This window comes from Lissotriton helveticus, chromosome 8 (genome assembly GCF_964261635.1).
Source record: "Lissotriton helveticus chromosome 8, aLisHel1.1, whole genome shotgun sequence".
Taxonomy (NCBI): Eukaryota; Metazoa; Chordata; class Amphibia; order Caudata; family Salamandridae; genus Lissotriton; species Lissotriton helveticus.
The window spans coordinates 471,068,087-471,087,648 of NC_136069.1; the positions used below are offsets into that span (position 1 = coordinate 471,068,087).

General features: G+C 40.1%; 1 protein-coding gene and 1 long non-coding RNA gene across 13 annotated transcripts in view; one reads left to right on the forward strand and one right to left on the reverse strand.

The window, feature by feature from the left end:
• LOC144772800 (uncharacterized) overlaps positions 1 to 17,125 on the reverse strand; it is a 110,497-nt gene extending 93,372 nt beyond the window's left edge. Inside the window, exons 1-2 of one of the 2 annotated variants that reach the window (XR_013599852.1) lie at positions 16,817 to 17,125; positions 12,757 to 12,872 (exon numbers count right to left, since the gene is read on the reverse strand). This is a non-coding gene — a long non-coding RNA (uncharacterized LOC144772800). The remainder of the gene's footprint in view (positions 1 to 12,756; positions 12,873 to 16,816) is intronic. The other variant, XR_013599853.1, reaches the window with a different exon arrangement.
• A 220-nt stretch (positions 17,126 to 17,345) lies between these two features.
• Positions 17,346 to 19,562, forward strand: part of LOC144772799 (uncharacterized) — a 492,737-nt gene continuing 490,520 nt past the window's right edge. For 3 of the 11 annotated variants that reach the window (XR_013599850.1, XR_013599851.1, XM_078657374.1), the window contains exon 1: positions 17,346 to 17,693. Coding sequence is in view for 1 of the 11 variants with exons in the window: in XM_078657374.1 (XP_078513500.1) it covers positions 17,595 to 17,693 (99 nt within the window). In the remaining 10 variants the exon portion in view is untranslated. The remainder of the gene's footprint in view (positions 17,694 to 19,562) is intronic. The other 8 variants (XR_013599845.1, XR_013599846.1, XR_013599844.1 and 5 more) reach the window with 6 other exon arrangements.

The following is a 19,562-nucleotide window of genomic DNA, read 5'->3' on the forward strand; positions in this document are numbered from 1 at the left end:
TGCCACTCTGCCACTGTCATCTTCCAGCATATGTTCATGTGGGTACTTGATGGAAGAAGCCCGATTCACAAAGTTAACTTTCAAGTAAGTTTACTAATTTTTCCTTATTCACAAAAAAACGGACTGTTCGATACTAAATTCAGCTTTATTCGATTTCTTCATAGGAAACCACACAAGCATATACAAGGAAAAAAAAAAAAAACATTCCAAAAATAAAGAAAATAGAACACAGAATATACACACACACACATAAAAACTACAAATATTTTTATTGCACCATAAGATATTCATGTTAAAAAGAAAAACATTTTTACAGATACAAATTAAAAATGAAAAACAGTAGTAAGTCCAGCACCACACATGGTCAACCAGCGATATTGTAACACCCTCCAATACAAAATAAAAATCCATAGGAAATAAGATTACATTAAATTAGTAACGGGGAGGTGGGCAGAAGAAGTTTATTTAACTGAAAAACAAACAATGAAAATATTTGTATGCTAAATATTAATTTTATATATTTTAAATGTAGAACAAAAAAAACATGTGACAGCACTATTAACAATCTCCAATTACAACTTTAATATATGGTACTATATTAAATAAAGGTTTCTTCTCAAGTGTAACTGAAAAAAGAAATTCACACAAAGAAAATTACTGTAGTTATATTTAATACAAATTGTCATTTTTTCAAATCAAAATAGGATATTAAATTTTATAATTAAATATGGACTATTTTTACATAATTTTTTTATTATCATCCTTTTAAGTTTTCAACTTTTAAATAATTTGTTTTATTATTTCCTATTGAGTTTTATTTTAATTGCTATTCCCATTATGCTCTACGAGAGGGTGTTGCAGCACCAGTGGTTGCCCACGTCTAGTTTTCCTTTTCTAGTACCAAACAGAGCTGGATTTCGGGAATAAGCAAAAAGAAGGAAACTAAGTTTCTTTGTGAATCAGGCCCATAAAATGTATCCAACGGACAACATAACGAAACAACTCACAACCAACAGGGGGACACACCCAAGCATAACAGGAGGATGAAGAAGAAGAAACCTAGTCAGATTTTCGCACTCACTAACATCAGACTGAAATATTTCAAAGTAAGATGTCTGTATAAAGGCCCCTCTTTCATCCAGACAGAATAGTGGAATATACTAGATCTAAATATTTATAAAAGATAGAAATTACTTTTCGAAGACAAACTTGCGACTAGTAAGAATCCAAGAATAAAAAAAACACTTCCATTACTCCAAAATCGGTCCTGGAGGGCCGGAACCATGCCAGATTTTTAGAATATTCCCATTTAGATGAAAGCAGTGATCTTAAAAATATGGCATTATATCTGGCCCTTCAGGACAGACTTTGGACAATCCGGATTCAAAGGACATACATCATACCATATTAAAGAAAATAAATAACAATAAGACATTCAGGTAACCTGCTAACCTAAATCGGCCTGTATTCCAGAATTACCACCAGGAAACACTATTAATCTCTTTTACAACTCAATTTCATGGAAACTGGAATAATATTTTGATAAAGTCTACGTGTACAAATGCGACAACTGCATAGCAGAAATCTATCATCACATTTAACATTGCCCTTATAAATGCGGATGATTATATTACGGAGGTACACAGACTATGAAATAAAACTGAATGCTAACTTAAATCTAAATGGCATCATTGCTATACCAAGGGACTTCTATCCTTTGAAGAGATATCCGGTTTACTAATACAGACATCAAAAATGGCTACAAACTATTTGTTACCCAAATTACAGAAGTGGCCACTGAAAATAAGTTAGAAGTATTAGAGGAAATAAACTTCGGACCACACTACTTGCGATGGATGAGACTGTTGCATACCGGCCCAACAGCCAGGGTGCGGATGGGGAAACAGGTATCTCCAACGGTGGGAGAGGAGCATACTCACACAGCAGGGATGTCCTTAATCGCCTGTGTGTTCGTCCCGGCGGCAAAAGCATTAGTCTCCATGTTGTACCTCGAAATGGTGATATGAGAATCAAAATAAACTCACTACAGATGTGGAGTCATTAAAAACAGATGACATCTTGGTATACATGAAGGACCCAGAAAGATCAACCCACAGCTGGAGCAGCTACTGGATGAGTTCAGGGAATATTGTGGTCTGACTACTAACCAAATCGAAACCACAACGAAAAAATAAATAAAATGATAACAGATCTGGGTATGACATGGCTGACAGGCTCCCTAAACTAACTGGGAACACATGCATCTCACCCAGCAGAAGTAGTCTCATTTTCTGGTAAAACATCCCTGTGTCCCTTGCAGGGACAGTGGCACTTACTCAAATGTTCCTACTCCATAGATGTTAACGTCTTTTAAGGGTGTGATGAGTCTAACTTAGTATTGACTCCAACCTATAGAAGATCAATCTGACACCTCTTGTGGGGAGTGTTGTGACCTAGAATTAAAATGAGTACTCTGAAAGTCTACTATGAAAAGGGAGGCTTACCGCTGCCAGATTTTGAGTATTATTACTTCGCATCACAAATGCAACATCTGCCACTGTGGGAGATGAACATGCTTTTAAAGAAAGGAAAATCCTGGCAGGATGCTATCCCCTACATCAGTGGTTGTTAACCTTTTGACTTCTGTGGACCCCTACCATATCATTCTATTGGAATCCAAGGACCCCAATGAGTTGTTACTGCAAGCCAGGAACTCCTGCCTATACATTTTTGATGATTTGAACCACAGAATAATACACAAAAATACAGAAACAAGCATTCATCAAGCAAATATACAAAATGATTAAATATTTCATGTAGCAAATAAAAAAATATTTTTACCAAAAAAACTATTATAAATGGGAAGTTGGAGCTTTTCAAATATATTCGATCTATATTCTATCTGATGCACTGCTCCCGATTGAGCCAGTGAGGATACCAACTTAATTTTTAGACTTCAACTTCAAATTCCTTCAAGATTTCAGACGCTTGAAAAGTTAAAAATGTGCTTCTTTATTTATATAAACTTTATTAAAATCGGTTGTATTATTTATTTTCTGAAGCAGTCACTAACCGCTGGTTATGCTTTGCAGACCCACAACGTCCCCTGGACCACAGGTTAAGAACCATTGCCCTACACAATTTAGCCTTGCCACAATTAGTACTTAAGCGAGGAGGTCAAAGAATCCATCACTTAGTAATATTGAGGTCTCAGATCTGGGATAGATTGTGTAAATATGTAGTGGGTTCACCTTTTCATTTGAGAACCCAGATCTAGAGTCGGCTGTTAGTTTCAACTTGCAGAAAGCAGGTTGAGACAACAGGATGGATAAGCAGGATGAGACGGCCATGTGGACTGATTGAGGGTGCAGTGCAGCTGGGAGACCTACATGAGGAGAATAACTTCATCACCTTCAATGGGGTATGGCAGAAATACACAGTGGGATTAAGTCTGTCCCCGACTCGCTGGAATGACTTGCTACAACCCAACGGAGTTGGGTGGAATTCCCAGGATTACCCCAAGAATTGACAACAATGCATATAATTACAGAATGTACAGAGAGTGGTATACCAGTGTCTCTAGTATATAAAGCATTATTGCAAGGTGGTGCAAAGGGAGCATGGACTAGTCTAGAAAAGTGAGAACAAGAACTGGCTACGCCACTGACTGACTCCGGATACACCCCAGAAAAGATATACCTTATGACAGCATCCAGTAATGCCCGCTTCCACCTGGTGCGATTTAAGCTACTGCATTGGGTCTATTTTACACCACAAATTCTTAAGAAAATAGATCAGACAAATGTTCCTGTTCTCGACAAACTGGGGCAACTTTACTGCAAATTATCTGGAACGGTCTGGTGGTTAATGAATACTGTAGAAAGATGGTGGGGCACGGATCTCGATACCGGTATTACGGGTGGAACAAACTTTACATCATTGTATACTGGGTCTACATCAAGTTTCTTATTGGTACTACCATTAGCAAAACGAAGGATCATGATCCACTGGATACAACCATAGGGCTCATGAATGCAGTTATGGTATAAATGCGTTTCCAAGTGGCTCCTGGCGGAGGAGATCAGGATGAAAATGAGGAGGACAAATAATAAAGTGCATGATGAATAGCAGGAGCAGTGTGAGATGGCAAATAGATTCACAGAAAGAGGAGGTGATTGTTAAGTAACGGACCTCTCATGTTTCACAGACTGGAAAAGGACTCCTTTTACAGTTTTAGTATTTATGTGGAAAGTGCTAGATAAACGCTGCTGTGTATGTTCAAACTTGCATCTAACAGGGGCGTGGAATTTTATAAAATTATCTAGTGGTCTATAGGACAGGTTGCTTTATAAATCTACTTGTTCTTTGAAAAAAATTCACTTGTACTTCAGTGCTATGTAGTGCGGCAACAAATTATGGCAACAACCTTTACACGGATCTACATACTGGGGCTGGAGGTATAGTTCCAGGGTTGGAATGCCTTTTTTCAATACGTGCAAACCTACTAACTTACAAGTTTTAAGATCAGGAAATGCTTACGACACTGGTACATTTAATTGAAAATTTAACAGTTATCACATCAAGACCTCAACTAGGATTAGAAAAAGCAAGAAATCTTAAAGATGTACATAAATTGGAATTCTTGGATGTAACAAAAGTCAAAACATTTTCCTATCATATCTGACATAACTGTTCCAATTACAAACAGAAAAAAGAAGAAACTCATTGTATAAGGATGTGGCTTGATTGCCCAAGTGTGTATGTAATTATCATAATGCATCCAGGTAACCAATATTACATTGGATGTACTATTGGGCCTTTGAGATACAAAAACCAAATTGAGCAACATTATCGGAATATAAATCAGACCATTACCTAACATCTCACAAACATTAGCAATTGTTCAGTTCCTTTGCTACTTGATCATGTAAAATATAATCCTCACAAGGAGTAAAGAGAGCTACAACTCTATGTAAAGGATGCTTCATTCACATGAACATTATAAAATACAGACTTAACTGGAGGCAGAGATGCACTATTGGTTTCTATAAAGCGTTTGGAATACTTGCAACCATAAAAACAAGCGTTATTTAGTTGCAACTGTACATTAACTCCATAATGACCCTAAGCTTCTACCATATCATAATTTCCAATCAGTTAGCACTATTCGATATTACTCGGTGTAGCATTATCAAAATAAGTATACCACCCCACCCTTGTTGACATGGAGAAGGCCTTCGATTCAGTAAGTTGGACTTACATGGTCATCTTGCTGCGACACTAAATATAGGTCCCCGTCTTATAATCATTATCAGGTTGCTATATACCGATTTAACCGCTGCAGCGCGGATATCTGGTGCAACATGAAGTAATTTCCCAATCAACCGAGGCACCCCCCAGGGATGTCCCCTTTCACCCCTTTTATTTGCTCTGGCCGTGGAGCCGCTCGGATACGGTGTGACGCTCTATACTGGGTTAGAGTGGACTGGAGACATTTCAGATCGCATAGCCCTCTATGCAGATGACATCCTTATTTTCTTGACACATCCTCACTGCACCGGGCCCCAGATAAGTCCAGTCAGGTCGGTCTTCGGCAAGATATCTGGCCTGTATATGAATCCCACTAAATTCCAACTCTTGCCACTTCGGGGCACGGTGGGAGTTGGATGGCTGGCAGCACGTGTCTCAGGGCTTCACGTACTTAGGAGTCTTTGTAGCAGCCCAATGAACACTCATGGTCCGCAAACTTGGAAAAGGTGGCCACCAAAGTTAAAGCAGTAATGAAGATCTGGGCTTCGCTCCCTCTTTCTCTATGGACGATCGGCCATCTTCAAGATGGTCTCTTTGCCAAAGATGCTGTACCAGCTTCAGTCCCACCCATTTCCGATTCGGATGACCTGGTTTCGTCAATTGAACGCCGCCATGGGCCAATTAAAAAAAAAAAAAGAAGGGGGGGGGGGGGTTCACAGCTAGAGTCGCCTTATGTACTTGTATGCAATAGACATACTATGGGGGCATCGCCGCGGCCGACACACTCATTATGTGGCATCACAACTACAGGTCCTGAATGAATGATGGTATGGGCCTGGGCCAAACCTGCCTATGAGTTGGAGCGCTGGATCATGGGGGAGCAATCCATATCTCAATGCTGGGTGATGTCATGCGGGGCCCTATCATGAAGTCCTTTCAAGATCTACAAACCGCACTCTATGCCTCACTCCAAATTTTATATATACTTACTGTTGCGCCATGCCCTATAATAGCCTTGCATTAAAGGCCTGTCAACCTTACCAGAGTTCAGTCCACTAGAAGGCAAACTCCTGATGGGGGACTATAAATCTCTCAAATTCACCAAACACTTGTCACGTGCAGCCCAACTACCCTATCATCATTACGGGCCTCATGGGACACAGATATATGGCCCATCGACGATGAATGGTCCGAAACACTTCAGTCAACGCAGGGAACCGCTATCACCATTATTCTCAGCTGCATACAGGTTGTTTCCGGTCCAGGGAAGGCATGGCTTGGCAGTTCGGGCTGGACTGTTCCCATGAGGCACAGGGTCCGACTGATTTGCATATAGCCATGTCTGAACTGGGGTGGCAGAGTGGGCTAAAGAACGGTGATGGATTAAACCCAGATCTTTTGACTGGGTGTGAGTGTTTGATTGATTCAGATGCTCCGTCCATTAGCACCCCCTTTTGTACCGTCCAATACAAAGCTAGCACTTATGAAAATGTAATAAGAACCCAGCTTTAGACAATGGGAGAGTTGGGCCCTACAGCGGTGTAAAAGGACTTTAGGAGTTTTTTCCACTGTCAGGTCATGTAAAGCTTAAGCACATGTCCTTTTCTTTTTTTTTTTTTTTTTTAAATTGGAGGCATCCTGCCCTGTGAACCTGTATGACCTCCTTTAGGAGGCATGACATTTAATTATTTAAAGGAAGGTTTAGGTCTAGCAAAAGGTTTATTTTGACAGGTCGAAATGGCAGTTTAAAACTGCACTACAGGCAGCAGCGGTAGGCCTGAGACATGTTATTAATGCTTCTTAACTCGACTGCATAAGGAGTGCTGCAGGCCCATTAGCAGCATTTAATTTATAGGCCCTGGGTACATGTAGTCGCATTTAATAGGGACTTACAAGTAGATGGATAGTAAATGTGTCAATTAGGTGTAGGCCAATTTTACCACGTTTGAAGGAGAAAGCACGAGCACTTTAGCACCGGTAAGCAGTTGTGAAGTGCACAAAGTTCTAAAACCAACAAAAAAATTATAGCAGCAAAACAGAAGTGAGGGTAAAAAGGGGGTGGTGGGGACTACCACGCCAAGGATATTCAGTCTAAAAAGAACTTACTGTGCAGTCTAGTGCTCGCACACAGATGACCACCATAGGAAATTAGGTCAGGAGAGAGATGTTCGACGGCTGCAATCTCAAAGCACCACTACGTAAGGTCTATACCTCATGCAATCTACAGGTCTATACTGAGCCTCGTAATTTTGTTGCAAGTATAGAGTGACGCAACACAAAAAAGGAACCATAGAGCTTTTCATACCGGACCACCTGATGGGGATATAACAAACGGAATATTTATAGCAAAACTCATTATGGATATGTACAATAGAACAAAGCTGGGCTTGGTTTTTTTTCAAATAAGTGATTATGGTGCAGGCCTAGCTGTACGACAGTATTTACAGGTACACAACCATACATTTATCCTCTTACACATGACACAATATCGTACCATGATTAACTCACTCCAAGTATTTAAGATATTTCACAGGCTGCTATACGAAGGTGTGTGCTATGATTTCAATGTAAACATCCTATCTTTATCTCACAAAACTCACTTTGGAACTCTCTCCCGTAGAGAACAAGTGATTTTAATCCCAGGCCACAGTAATAAAATTTTGCTAAAGTGATCTTTTTCAAATACAATTAACCTGCTGCATGCCACAAATAACTATTTCTGCTTAAGACTCTAGAATCGTATACAAAATTCAGATTCACAAACACAGTACCACCTGAAAGAATACGAACAGATTTAGTACATATGTGCTTTGTGTGCTGTGCCTTTGAGAGTGCAGTGAAACACAAGTCATTTTATCTTACTAATATGCTACGGAATAGAGCACATCAATGAAAATATGTACAGACATAATATTTTATATAGTTATATTATGTGGGGTGTAGCTCCTGCGGTTCACGCACAACCGGATAGGACCCTAATTAACCATTCAAAGGCAAGGCAAACTCTCAGGTGGTTACACCCCAAATGGCCCACCAGGCTGCAAGAAGCAATGGTAGAAATGACAAGTTGTGCCAAATATACATGAATGGATATCCAAAGGTCATGTGTTATTCCATATATTCACTTCAAGCCAAGTAACAAAAACAAAGGAACAGCCGGCACGTGTTTCGCACCTATGGCTGGCACGCCAAGGGCTTTTTCAAGGCAAATATTACAATGACAGTTGCAATTATCGTTCTATGAAGTTTCTCGTATAGTGTGCAAACACGGAATGATAGTCTCTGCGGTCAATCATAGTGGGCGAAACATTTGTCGGCTGTTCCTTTGTTTTTATTACTTGGCTTGAAATAAGTATAGAACACATATGACCTTTGGATATTGGAACACTTATTCCAAGAATCAAATGATATATATTTGGCACAACAGGTCTTTTCTACAATAATATTTTTATGCATCAACTAACAGTAAAAGCCTTTGAAAAATGCTGGGCGTGCTCTTAAGGTGTAAAACACGCCCTGACTAAGATCTAAGCACAAAGACTTGTATTCCATAATAAGTAACAATGCACGAACCGAGAAAATAATTTTAATATATATCCATTTCACAATAACAACCAGTTACACTGTATATGTAATAATCATATGCATTTCATGGGTACAATTGCCTGATTAGCAGGTTTACACCTACTTTTCATGAAAACCGTAAGATTTTTCACTGTGCCCCCATTTCATTCAACACATTTGCAATCACCTTTACATCCATCAGTTTGGGATGTGCATAACTTCCCTGGCACGTGGTAGACTAGGTTACTCCATCAGTAACAGATTATGCAACATAACACCGACTTGCCTCTCAGTTGGCAGCGTCAGCAGGAAAGTTGGTGATGGTGGGGCGAAAGTGAGGATGAATATCTCCAAGTGTATGTTTAGAAACTCACTTGTGATAAATGCCACTGACTGCTGTGAGGCAGTTGAATATATCTGAAAGAAATGCTCCAGCATATTAAAGAAAACTTTGAGGAAGACTTTGAGGAGTCTTCATTATATTTATGATTTGTCTGCACGATTTACATGGCAAATATGTTGACGGATCAACTCAATAGGTTGCTTATGAGCCAAGCAAAAGCTTGGACTGCTCTCTATTAATTGCTACCTTGGTTACCTCTAGTAAAAACCATGTAATAATGTATGATAAGACAATAAACCATAACAAGAAACCTATGACTTGCAACCTCAGTGTAAGCTACTTTTACAAAATAAGCTTACCTCAACACAAAGAAATGATTGCACAATTACTATTTACATTCAGCTCTCATTCCATCATGTTAGTGGGAGAATCCTACAAAGTTTGACATACCAGCATGATCTTTTGCCACACTTGAATTATTCCGTTTTCGCTCAAAACATTTGAATGCAAACAGAATGCATTATTATTGAATACAGATGACATTTCCGTTGCAGTTATTATGTATCCACAATAGCAGGACTGTCAATAGACGTATAATGCTAACATGTATTATACAAATCTGAGCAGTGAAGAAATACTGAGATTTGTTTCTCTCACGGCTTGAGCTGCCATACGTTTGGAAACAGATGGGTTAAATGCTTTGTGAGTCAGCAAAAGTATAACATGACACATTTAGCTATTACACGTGTCCCATATTGAACATGTTGAGTTAACATAAGCAAGTGACAAAAGGGGTAATAAAGCAATCCTTTCATCTTTGTGTATCCTTTTCTACCGGAAGGTGATTTTAAAATAAATAATTGAAATGTAGAGATGTTAAAAGTTCTTGATTTGTTCTACAGAACGCTTCCGTTTAATTAATGTAACAGCTGGAAAAGGAAAGCTCGAAGACCAGACCATTAAATGTGGGTACTTCCCCTCTCGAGAGATTTCAGCCCTAGTGCCCAAGGCTAATGAAAGCAAAAATTTGACACTGTACCTTGCAGAACTTTATAACATGTTTTGCAGCACTCTTTAGCTGTGTGCACAAATCATTTGCAGAGTCCTAGGAGTGACTAAAACGTGTAACAAAATGCTACTCAGAAGAGTACATTATGTCCACCACATTACCAACGAGGTAATAATTCTCAAAGTATCAACATTTTGATCCGCTCAGAAACAGAAATATTTCTGCTTCACAATAAATTAACATACGTTACTTACGGTAAGGTAAAATATAGACCACCAAAACACTATTGGTCAATATATGGATATTGGGAATAAAACGTTAGCTGTAAAAGGAAATCAAGCATATAAAGTAACAAGTAAAGACTCCTCTACTGCCTCAGTTGCAATATCCCGTGCAACCACAAAAAAGCCTTCCAACAACATGAACTAACTTCAATTGCTCATCTGCACATATGAAACAATCAGAATAAATCACAGGTTTCAAATTCCATAAGATTTGCATTAAAAAAAGATGGAAAAGCACACAAACTAGAAAATAACAGAATGCCAAACTGTGTATTGTTATTCATAAATCTTGCCCACTTGCAAGCAGGTTTACTCCAAAGTCCTCACTTTTAGAAGTCAGATTCCTTAGACAAAAAACAATCCGAACCATGTTGAAATATATATTTTAATAAATGCTGAGCTATCAGATTGCTTCCACTGAAGTGAACATATGATTCCATATTCCCTAAGTATATAAATACCCCAATATTACTGATTTCAATGTATTCAATTTCAATAGTATTCCAATATTACTGTGAATCTTCGAATTCTCATTAAAGCATCAATCCCTCCCTTAGACCAGCAATCAAATAAATGTTAAGCTGTGCATGAGTGGAGGTGTGAGGCCCAATGTTCCTAAAAAGTATGAGAAAACAAATCTCAGTCATAGAATCCAAACGGCAGGTTTCACATATCAGGGCAGAATTGCCATTAACTGCACTATAATACTGAGCCAAGCACAAACGGATTACAGAATGTGTACTTTGGAAATCTATTTATAAAACGGAGACAACATATACAGGTCGCCTAGGAAAAGTAACACTTTAAAGTATTTTCCCCAAAATGTTAAAAGATAAAGAGGAAAAGATAAACTGAAGGAAAAAAAAAAAAAAAAAAAAAAAAAAAAAAAAACACAAAAAAAACGCATTACTAGTTTCTACTGAATATTGAAATAATTGCTAAATATTTTAACAGTTGGGTACACGCAGATCGCTTGATTGGAAACCATTCAATACAGAAAAGCATGCCATTAAAATAAATCAATTAAACAAATGATATACTAGAAACAAATATACTAACGTACAATTGTGGTTTCAGTTGATGGGCAGGATGTTCAATAGGGATTGTTTTACGTACAATAAGTAATTTGGCTTCAATATGGGGTTTTCTGTATCCATCAGAAATGCCTTTTTTTATTTTAGTAAATATTATTTTACACTGCTTTCCCCAGATTACTTAATTTGCTGTTCACCATTTACACTCATAAATGGGAGATGTATTTGAAGTTTCACAGGTTACGTGTTGATGTGTGGTTGCAGTGCATACAAACATTTCAGCCTAGGCCACAAGGCCGGGGAGAGGAAAGCGAGTTTGACTGTGCTAGTGGTTTCAATGGCGCAGATTGGTATACTTTGATTTACAAGCCGGCAATCCATGTGATGTCGGAAGCTAAAACGAGCTCAAGCTTATATGATGCAACATTGAATGCACTGAACTAAAAGAAGCAGCTACTAAGGAGGATAGAATTCCAATTCCCAGTTTCTCAACTTGACCAAACTGGTGTGCTCTTCAGCAAATCACTTTCCCTCCATGTGCCCTAGATCACTTAAAATTGTGTTTGCTTGAAAATCAACTGTAATTACTAACACTAAGAAGCGTAAAAACAGAAAAAAACCAGGGCTGCAAGCCTCTTCCGTGAATAGGCCCAGGAACTATGCAGCCAGGATCTGGAAAAACATCCCGCTCTCCATCATGACTGCCCCAAACCTCCAATTTAAGAAAGAGTAGAAGACATCTCTTTAAAAGGGCACTACATAACAATGCAAAAAAACTACACTTGTGCTTCCAGAACGCAACTATCTCGAATATCACTCTTTGGCGGAGTGCTGCCTTTTTTGCAAGGGTTGTGCTACACCGCAGAAATACATACAAAATTAGCACTATATAAAAAACAAGAACCCTGTTTTTACTGACAGGGCTCAGATCAAGTGTGACATTTTTGTGTAGATTGCAATGATTTTAATTAATTGTGCAAATAAATTTTACTTACTTACTCCTACTTTTAGGTTTCACTAACAAAAGATAAAGAGTAAGTAGTACTAAATGGTCTGCCACAACTCCAGAGAAATATTCATGAAAGCTTCTTACATAAAAACATGTTTGCAAATTCGCTTTATAGGAAATGTAGGTCAATAAAAAAAATCCTCCTTCATCATATTTCAGCTTTGGCAAGTCTATCAGGCACTGAACGTCTACCTTTTATGTTAAAATTCTATATGCTCACTTGTTGACCACACAGTATGCTATTAGTTACACATATGAAATACCTGCCGTTTAAGTGGAGTACCGCAACAGATCAACTGGCTTCTCAATCAGAGCATGACTCCCATACACATTGCAGGTTCTTTTCCACAATCAGCTCCTTAAATCAGAAGTTCGGAACCTACAATAAAAATGTGATGGATTAGAACATTGTCACTTCATAGATGCGTGAGACCAAAGATAGAAGCTCTTCCTCAAATATTATTGGGCAGCCACTTTCAACCTCACTTTGTCTGTGGAATGGTATCCTTCAAATTGTAATGTTTCACTAACTCACTCATTTGAAACACCTAGGCCATCATTACTATAAGAAAACTCAAACAAATCAAATGTTCACCCTCTCTGCTTTTCATCCACTCAATAGCAGTTTGCACTGAACATGCCAAGATCATTTTAGAATAGGTTAACTCAAAAGGTGTGAGCTATCTGCAATATACTATAAGATATCATGTTGTGGCACTTCTCTTATCTTCTCTGTTACCACTTATTTAGAAACATTTCAAATGTAAATACATTTGCACTCAAATAATAACCTAGATCCTATTCTCAATTTGAATCAGGATTGTTTTTACCCAAACGTGTTATTGGGTTATATTGCCATTTTACAACAGAAATTGAACGTGATGGAGGTTGGGAGAAAATGATCACTTTAGGAGAACAAAAATAAAAACAAATCAGCATTGATGTTAATGCATGAGAACCATGGGGTTCGAGCCAAATCAATGTTGACACTGTTGCAATGTATATTAAATATGGTTCTGTGTCAAGTGCAAATCTATTATTATTATTAATAGATTGTAAAAAAAATACTAGTTATTCCTACAAAGTTTCCACATGCTGTAATATTTCATTAAAGAAGTTTATGACAGATGTATTGATATTAACGCAAGGTATGAAAAGTATATTTGTTCCCATAATGCACATCTAGCTAAACCAGGTCTGTAATATAAAACATGAAAACTTTGCATTAACAATGTTAAACTTTACAAATGAAAATCTAGAAAATTAAGTTTTAACTGCATAGCCTTTTTTAAACTATGTAATCTTATAACCCAGAGTTTGGCTATGTAATAGAAAGCTAGAGACGACCATAGGAGCAACTTTAAGCACAAAAGAAAAAATAATTGTAACCAACTTTGCTTTACCGAGAAAATACAAAACACGTTAAGGCTCTGTAAATAGAAAGGCACAATGTCTGCTGCCATTTTCTTTGGGGCGGAGAGTGTCGTTTGGAAAACTGCAACACATTCAAAATTAAAATTCACATCTTAATAGCAGTGCCTGAATGTTTGTAGAAAAATGCAGAGCAGAAATGTGCCTTCCTATTAGGCTGCTTTACCGTCTATAAAAGACATAATTCTAGAAGTGTGCAAAAATTAAGAAAGACCGTGCAACTATAACAAAAGAGCAAGCAACGTAAAATAAAGGGTCCGTGTGCCATCTATAGTGGAAGATATCAGAATGGCTTCCGTTTCTAAATTAGTCTTTTCATCGGGCTAAGCCGTTTTCCCAGCCGAACCGGATGAATTAGATTGCAATGGTCTAATTCTAATAAACGGATATTCTAACATATGTATAACGGTCTAAAAGAGTTACATTTGAAACGGCAGGTCCCCCACACATCCCATAACAGAACACGAACATCCTGATGTCAACGCCTCCACAAGATCTTAGCGGGTACCCTGTTTTAAGCTGGATTTCAATCCGCTACGACAAGTAATCGGCGCTACAATTCTCAGTCAGGTGTCGTCATCCAAAGCCGCGAAGGCTCTCAGAAACCTGGCGGCACCTGAAAAGGGTTTCACGTACACAGTTACGTGCATACAGCTGGAATATCGCATTCGTGCCAACTGTTCGATATAAATTACAATTGCTGCAACGTGATCATCATTAAAAAGTAGTCCAAACACGGAAAATAGCCGTGGATGGGTACCCCATCTAAATCAAAGTCCGAAACGAGGGAGGTCATCAAAAATTAATGGAAACAAGAAGCTAGCAGTAACGAGGGGCAAACTACCAAATATGGCTAGTATTCGACCAAAGGTGTTAAAGAAGAAGCATGCCAAAAACAACTCGCGTACTAAAGAAGTACATTTGAAATTGTCAGGAGGGTGCTGATCACGAGGAACAGTGGTAAAAAGTAGCGATAGAAAAATAGTTAGTGGGATTCATGTAACCACCTCAGCACAGCGCATTGATAGATATAGGTGAAGCGTGCGTGCATCTACTTTGCTTACTTAACTTTTCATGCTGGTATCCCTCTCAAAAAACTTAAAACAACAAAAGAGGGAGTATGCATTACATTTAACATATAAAAACATGTAAGTACACAACATGGATGCGAACAATATTTCCCCAGTGATAACTGGCGGGATAATTATTTGTTGCAGTTTATAAGATATCTTAAAAAGTAGAGCACCAAAAATAAACGAGTAATAAGACCGATCTGAAAAGAAGTGAACTTGAGCAGTCTACTATTGACATGCAGGGATGCTGACGATTGCACTAAACGTGCTTTGGGTTTTATGCACGCTCTAAAAAGTACAGAAATAGCACTAGTGGCCGGAGCCGTAAATATAGTTCTGCCCGGGCCGCAGCCGTTCTTCTGTCCAAGAATACCAAGAAACCTACTTTCAAATGATTACCTTCTAGATGTGAAACGTTCTGCAGGTTGGAACGAACGCTGCCCGACACCTTACATGAGAAGTAAAAAAAAGTATTCTTTAGCCGGCAAAGCAAAAAATGCAGTCCTTAACGCTGGCTTGATGCCAGCTCACAGCCACTATATAACTCAAAACGACGTACACTCACTATGAATGTGTAAATATTTGAAACATATTCCACCAAGTATTGATCTGCCAGAGAAGGAAGTCATTTGCACGTTGGCGCCACCAATTCAGGCAAAGTGTATATCCGACAAATAATTCGTTTTCTTTCCCAAAACCGCCGTGGCATGGTTTCCCCCTCTCGGTCTGAAAGATGTTTGCAACTTCTCTTCAGAATTTAAAAGGATGCGAAGAGCCCTTCCCGTACTGAATATTAAACGTTAACCAGTTTCGTAAAAAACACCTTTCTTTTGGTGCAGGTTCAGTAAACTTATCCGGGAAGAGGCGGGCGGAAAGGCAGTCTTTCTGTCGGGAAAGAGATGCGGTATCTTATTAACGGTTAAACAAAATTTGAAATGGAAAGCAATGAGTAACACAATTAATGAAATATATGGAGAGAATAAACAGCGCAATGTTCTAAAGTTCAGTATAACCATGACCAGCTGTCAGCGAGTAGAGCACGCGTCAGAGAGGCCAGGGGTCTGAAGCGTGGCTGCCGGTGCACCTGTACCCTCGATCCCTACCACACTGAGCCCGAAGGCCCAGGGAAAGTGCGCGGCCGGGACCCAGGCCAGGCAGGCAAGGCTTTCAAGGGAGAGGCCACTGGGATATGCGAGTGGTAGCTTCAGGAGCGAGTCCCACGGCAGGGGCTGCTGGTTGGGTGCGGAGAAGGCGAGACGGGGACGCAGGAGACTGCGGGACAGAAAGAAGCATCGGTCGCGGTGGAGGGGGCTCTCAGCGCCTGCGGGGCTGTGACAGCGGCGATTAGTGCCTCTGGGCTGTCAAAGTGGCAATCGGAGAACTGACTGCCCGAGCCGCCCACTCACCGGTCAACAGCAGATGAGGAACAAGCCGGAATCTACTCTCCCACAGCTCGCTACTCAGAACAGCCAACGTGAAGCGAAACATGCTCCCAATACGGACCTACGCCAGCGGATCCCGTTACTTTCGGACAGACCTGCTCCCAATGATGAAGCGTAAGATGCATATCGGCGACCTGTCAAGGGCGGACGGTGGGACTTAGAGTCAAGCACGATATCGGTGCCGCTCTCCAGTGACAGCGCCCCCGTGGACCGGTGCCTCCCTTATCGCCGTCTCAGTCTCGCTCTCAATGCTAATGACAGTCCCGCTCAAGTGTCCCGCCCTCCCCAGCATTCATCTCCAGGTAGCCCCCTCCCTCTTCTATCGGTCGTCCCTCTGCGCTCCCACCCCGGAGTGTTAGCCTCCGCACGCTACTCACCGGGCACTGGCGCCTCTCCGTCGCCCCCACCGGACCTCGGAATATTTTTCTTAATTTTTTCCAAATTTTTCGGGACCCCTCTGTCATTCCCGTGAGCCCCGGTAAGGTCACTACCGGCATCATCTACACCGAGTCCACCGGTCATCACTCGAAAATGGCGCCGAAAGAGCTAGAGCTCCGCATTCAAATCCGGGAGGGCGGCCCCGCCGCCCCGAGGCATGCCGGGAACGGGGGCTGCGAACTGTACGTACCCCGGCCGCGGTGGACTTTTACTGTCAATTAGGCCACTCCCTAGCCACGCCTATTTTCCAACTGTACTTAGAAAACCCTTGCCTGTCAAGAAGGCCCCTCCTACGGCCACGCCCCCTCCAACTTTACGGTTAAAATTGCTGCCCTTCAAAGAATATTCACCTCTCAAGGCACGCCCATTCCCTCCCATGAAAACCTTTTGACTGTCAAAACAGCAACGCCCCCATCGCCGCACCCACTTTCCAAACGGCAACTGTGAAAACACCTGCCTGTCAAGGAATCCCAAAGTCCTGGAGTACGCATCTGCGACCCACCACCTCTGAGAAGCCCGCCTACTCTTTGGTCGAAGAGCTGCTGTCAACGAAACTACGCCCCTACCCTAGCACTCCCCCCCCCACCCTTTACAGTTATAGGAGTTCTAGTCAGCACAGTGCAGTGGAAGTGCGCGAGCTCTGACGCGTGCTCGCTGTTCAATCAACAGAGCGAACGGTCGAACCAACCGCCACTAACCGACCAACCGTCAAAAGAAATGTCGAGCACAACAACCGAGCACCGCCTCTGCCTCTCTTCGCCCCGGCCTTTCGTCAAGAACCCCACAGCGATACGACGGGAAAGAACGTGTGAGCAGGTCTAATGGAAACTAAATAAGATAGTCTGTTCCTGTAAAAATACAAACTAACTCGCGCTTTCCAGCGCGCTTTTCGCACCTTGCATTGCTAGAGAGCTCCAAACGAAGGGGTTAGCAATAAAAAAGGCGCTGCACAACCGCTGCTCTTGACAACAGTTGAAGTTGGATATTTCGGAAAGGGGCAAACGAGAAGGATGTAATGTTATACTGTATTCTAAAAATGAACATGGGTAGACTCTGACTGTTTTATTAACGCGTGAAATCAGCTGCCACCCCAGTAGTCAAAATAGTAAAGTGCTTTGAACGATAACGCATTTTAGCATCCTGGCGTGTGCGTTTCTGCAAAGAAAGGAAAATAATGACGCCGTGAAAGACATCTGCAGGATACTTTTGCGTCCAATGCCTAGCCCTTTCTGTCCATTGGTTTCAGTTCCATTTTTACATTCATCCTACATGCCAATCACACAGTCTACGTTCAGTATAACCAACATAAACCTTTTATAAATGCTCATAAATATCAAACTTTTTTTTTACGTAGAAATTATAATAATTTTATGCGCAGGCAAAAGTCCCGCGCAGTCTGCTGTCTCGGTCCATGCTCCATTTTTCTCTAAATAGACCAGGGCAAGGTAAACTTTATTCATACTTTTTAATAACTTGTTTAGTGAGAATGCTCCGAACTTGTCCACAGAAATAAAATTACTTGTGGTTTTCAGTTTTGCGATGGTGACAAAATCGCATATTTGATAATTCAAGTAAAAGAGTAGAAATGATACACTGCCCTGACAATCGTCACACTAAACATAACTCCTGCAGCATTTTACTTATTACGGTATTTTACACCACATGACAAAAGCTTAGCTTACAGTAGGCACATTATCTCGGGAAACCGAGTCATTTGCTTCCCAGTTTTAAAGCTATAGATGAGTAACGTCACAATCGAAAGTAGATGTATGTAACTTTGTCAATACATATTCCTGCTGCTGTCTCAAAATGTGCGATATGAGTTGTCATGTGTTCAAAACCATAACTTCATGTAGTTATTACATGTATGACCATCGGGGACATCTTAACACATTTCCAAAAAATATTGGTGTAGCAAAGGGTCTAAAATACAATATTTTAACTAAATACTATATTATTATATAATCAGCTATATAAAGAATACATTAGGTGAAAATCTATGCACATTATGTGTGCCCATAGTATAACCACTGCATTGCACATGTAGTAGTAAATATTACAATAGGAAACCGCTAGATACATTCTGGAAATACTTTCACCAACTTTGTATGATTCTGTAAAGAAACATACAAAGTGTAAACTGGACATTCATTGCATATGGAATTATGGAGAAAATTAATGCAATATTTAACTTTTCCCTGTCTGCAATAATCTTAGTACCTTAAAGAATAGGGCATTCACTAGGAAGACTGACGTTTCTAAGTAGCTTAAAAAGGGGAGCTGAACCACCTCTCTGTGCCAATATTATTTATTATTTTGTAATTCGGTATGCTAATCCATTCAAGTATTTTTTACTTATAAGTACATTTTTATGTGACTTGTACAAATTATACTGCATTCTTGGATCTCACCCTCTGGGCTTGAATACACTGCAAGTGTAACAGTAGTACATGTAGTTTTGTGTTTACTTATGGGTATAAATGCCGTTTAGTATGTTTATTTACTGTCATATTACCGTAACCATATGACCTGTGTAGGAGAGTAGGGTCTGCAATCCTATGATCACCCAGATTTTTGCTTTTTGCTGCACTGGTTTACGACTTTCCCTGGCTGTGGGCCTGCTAATCAGACCCACAGCCTAGCTGTTCTCTCTATCCAAATTGTACTCAGGTACTGAATTGGCCC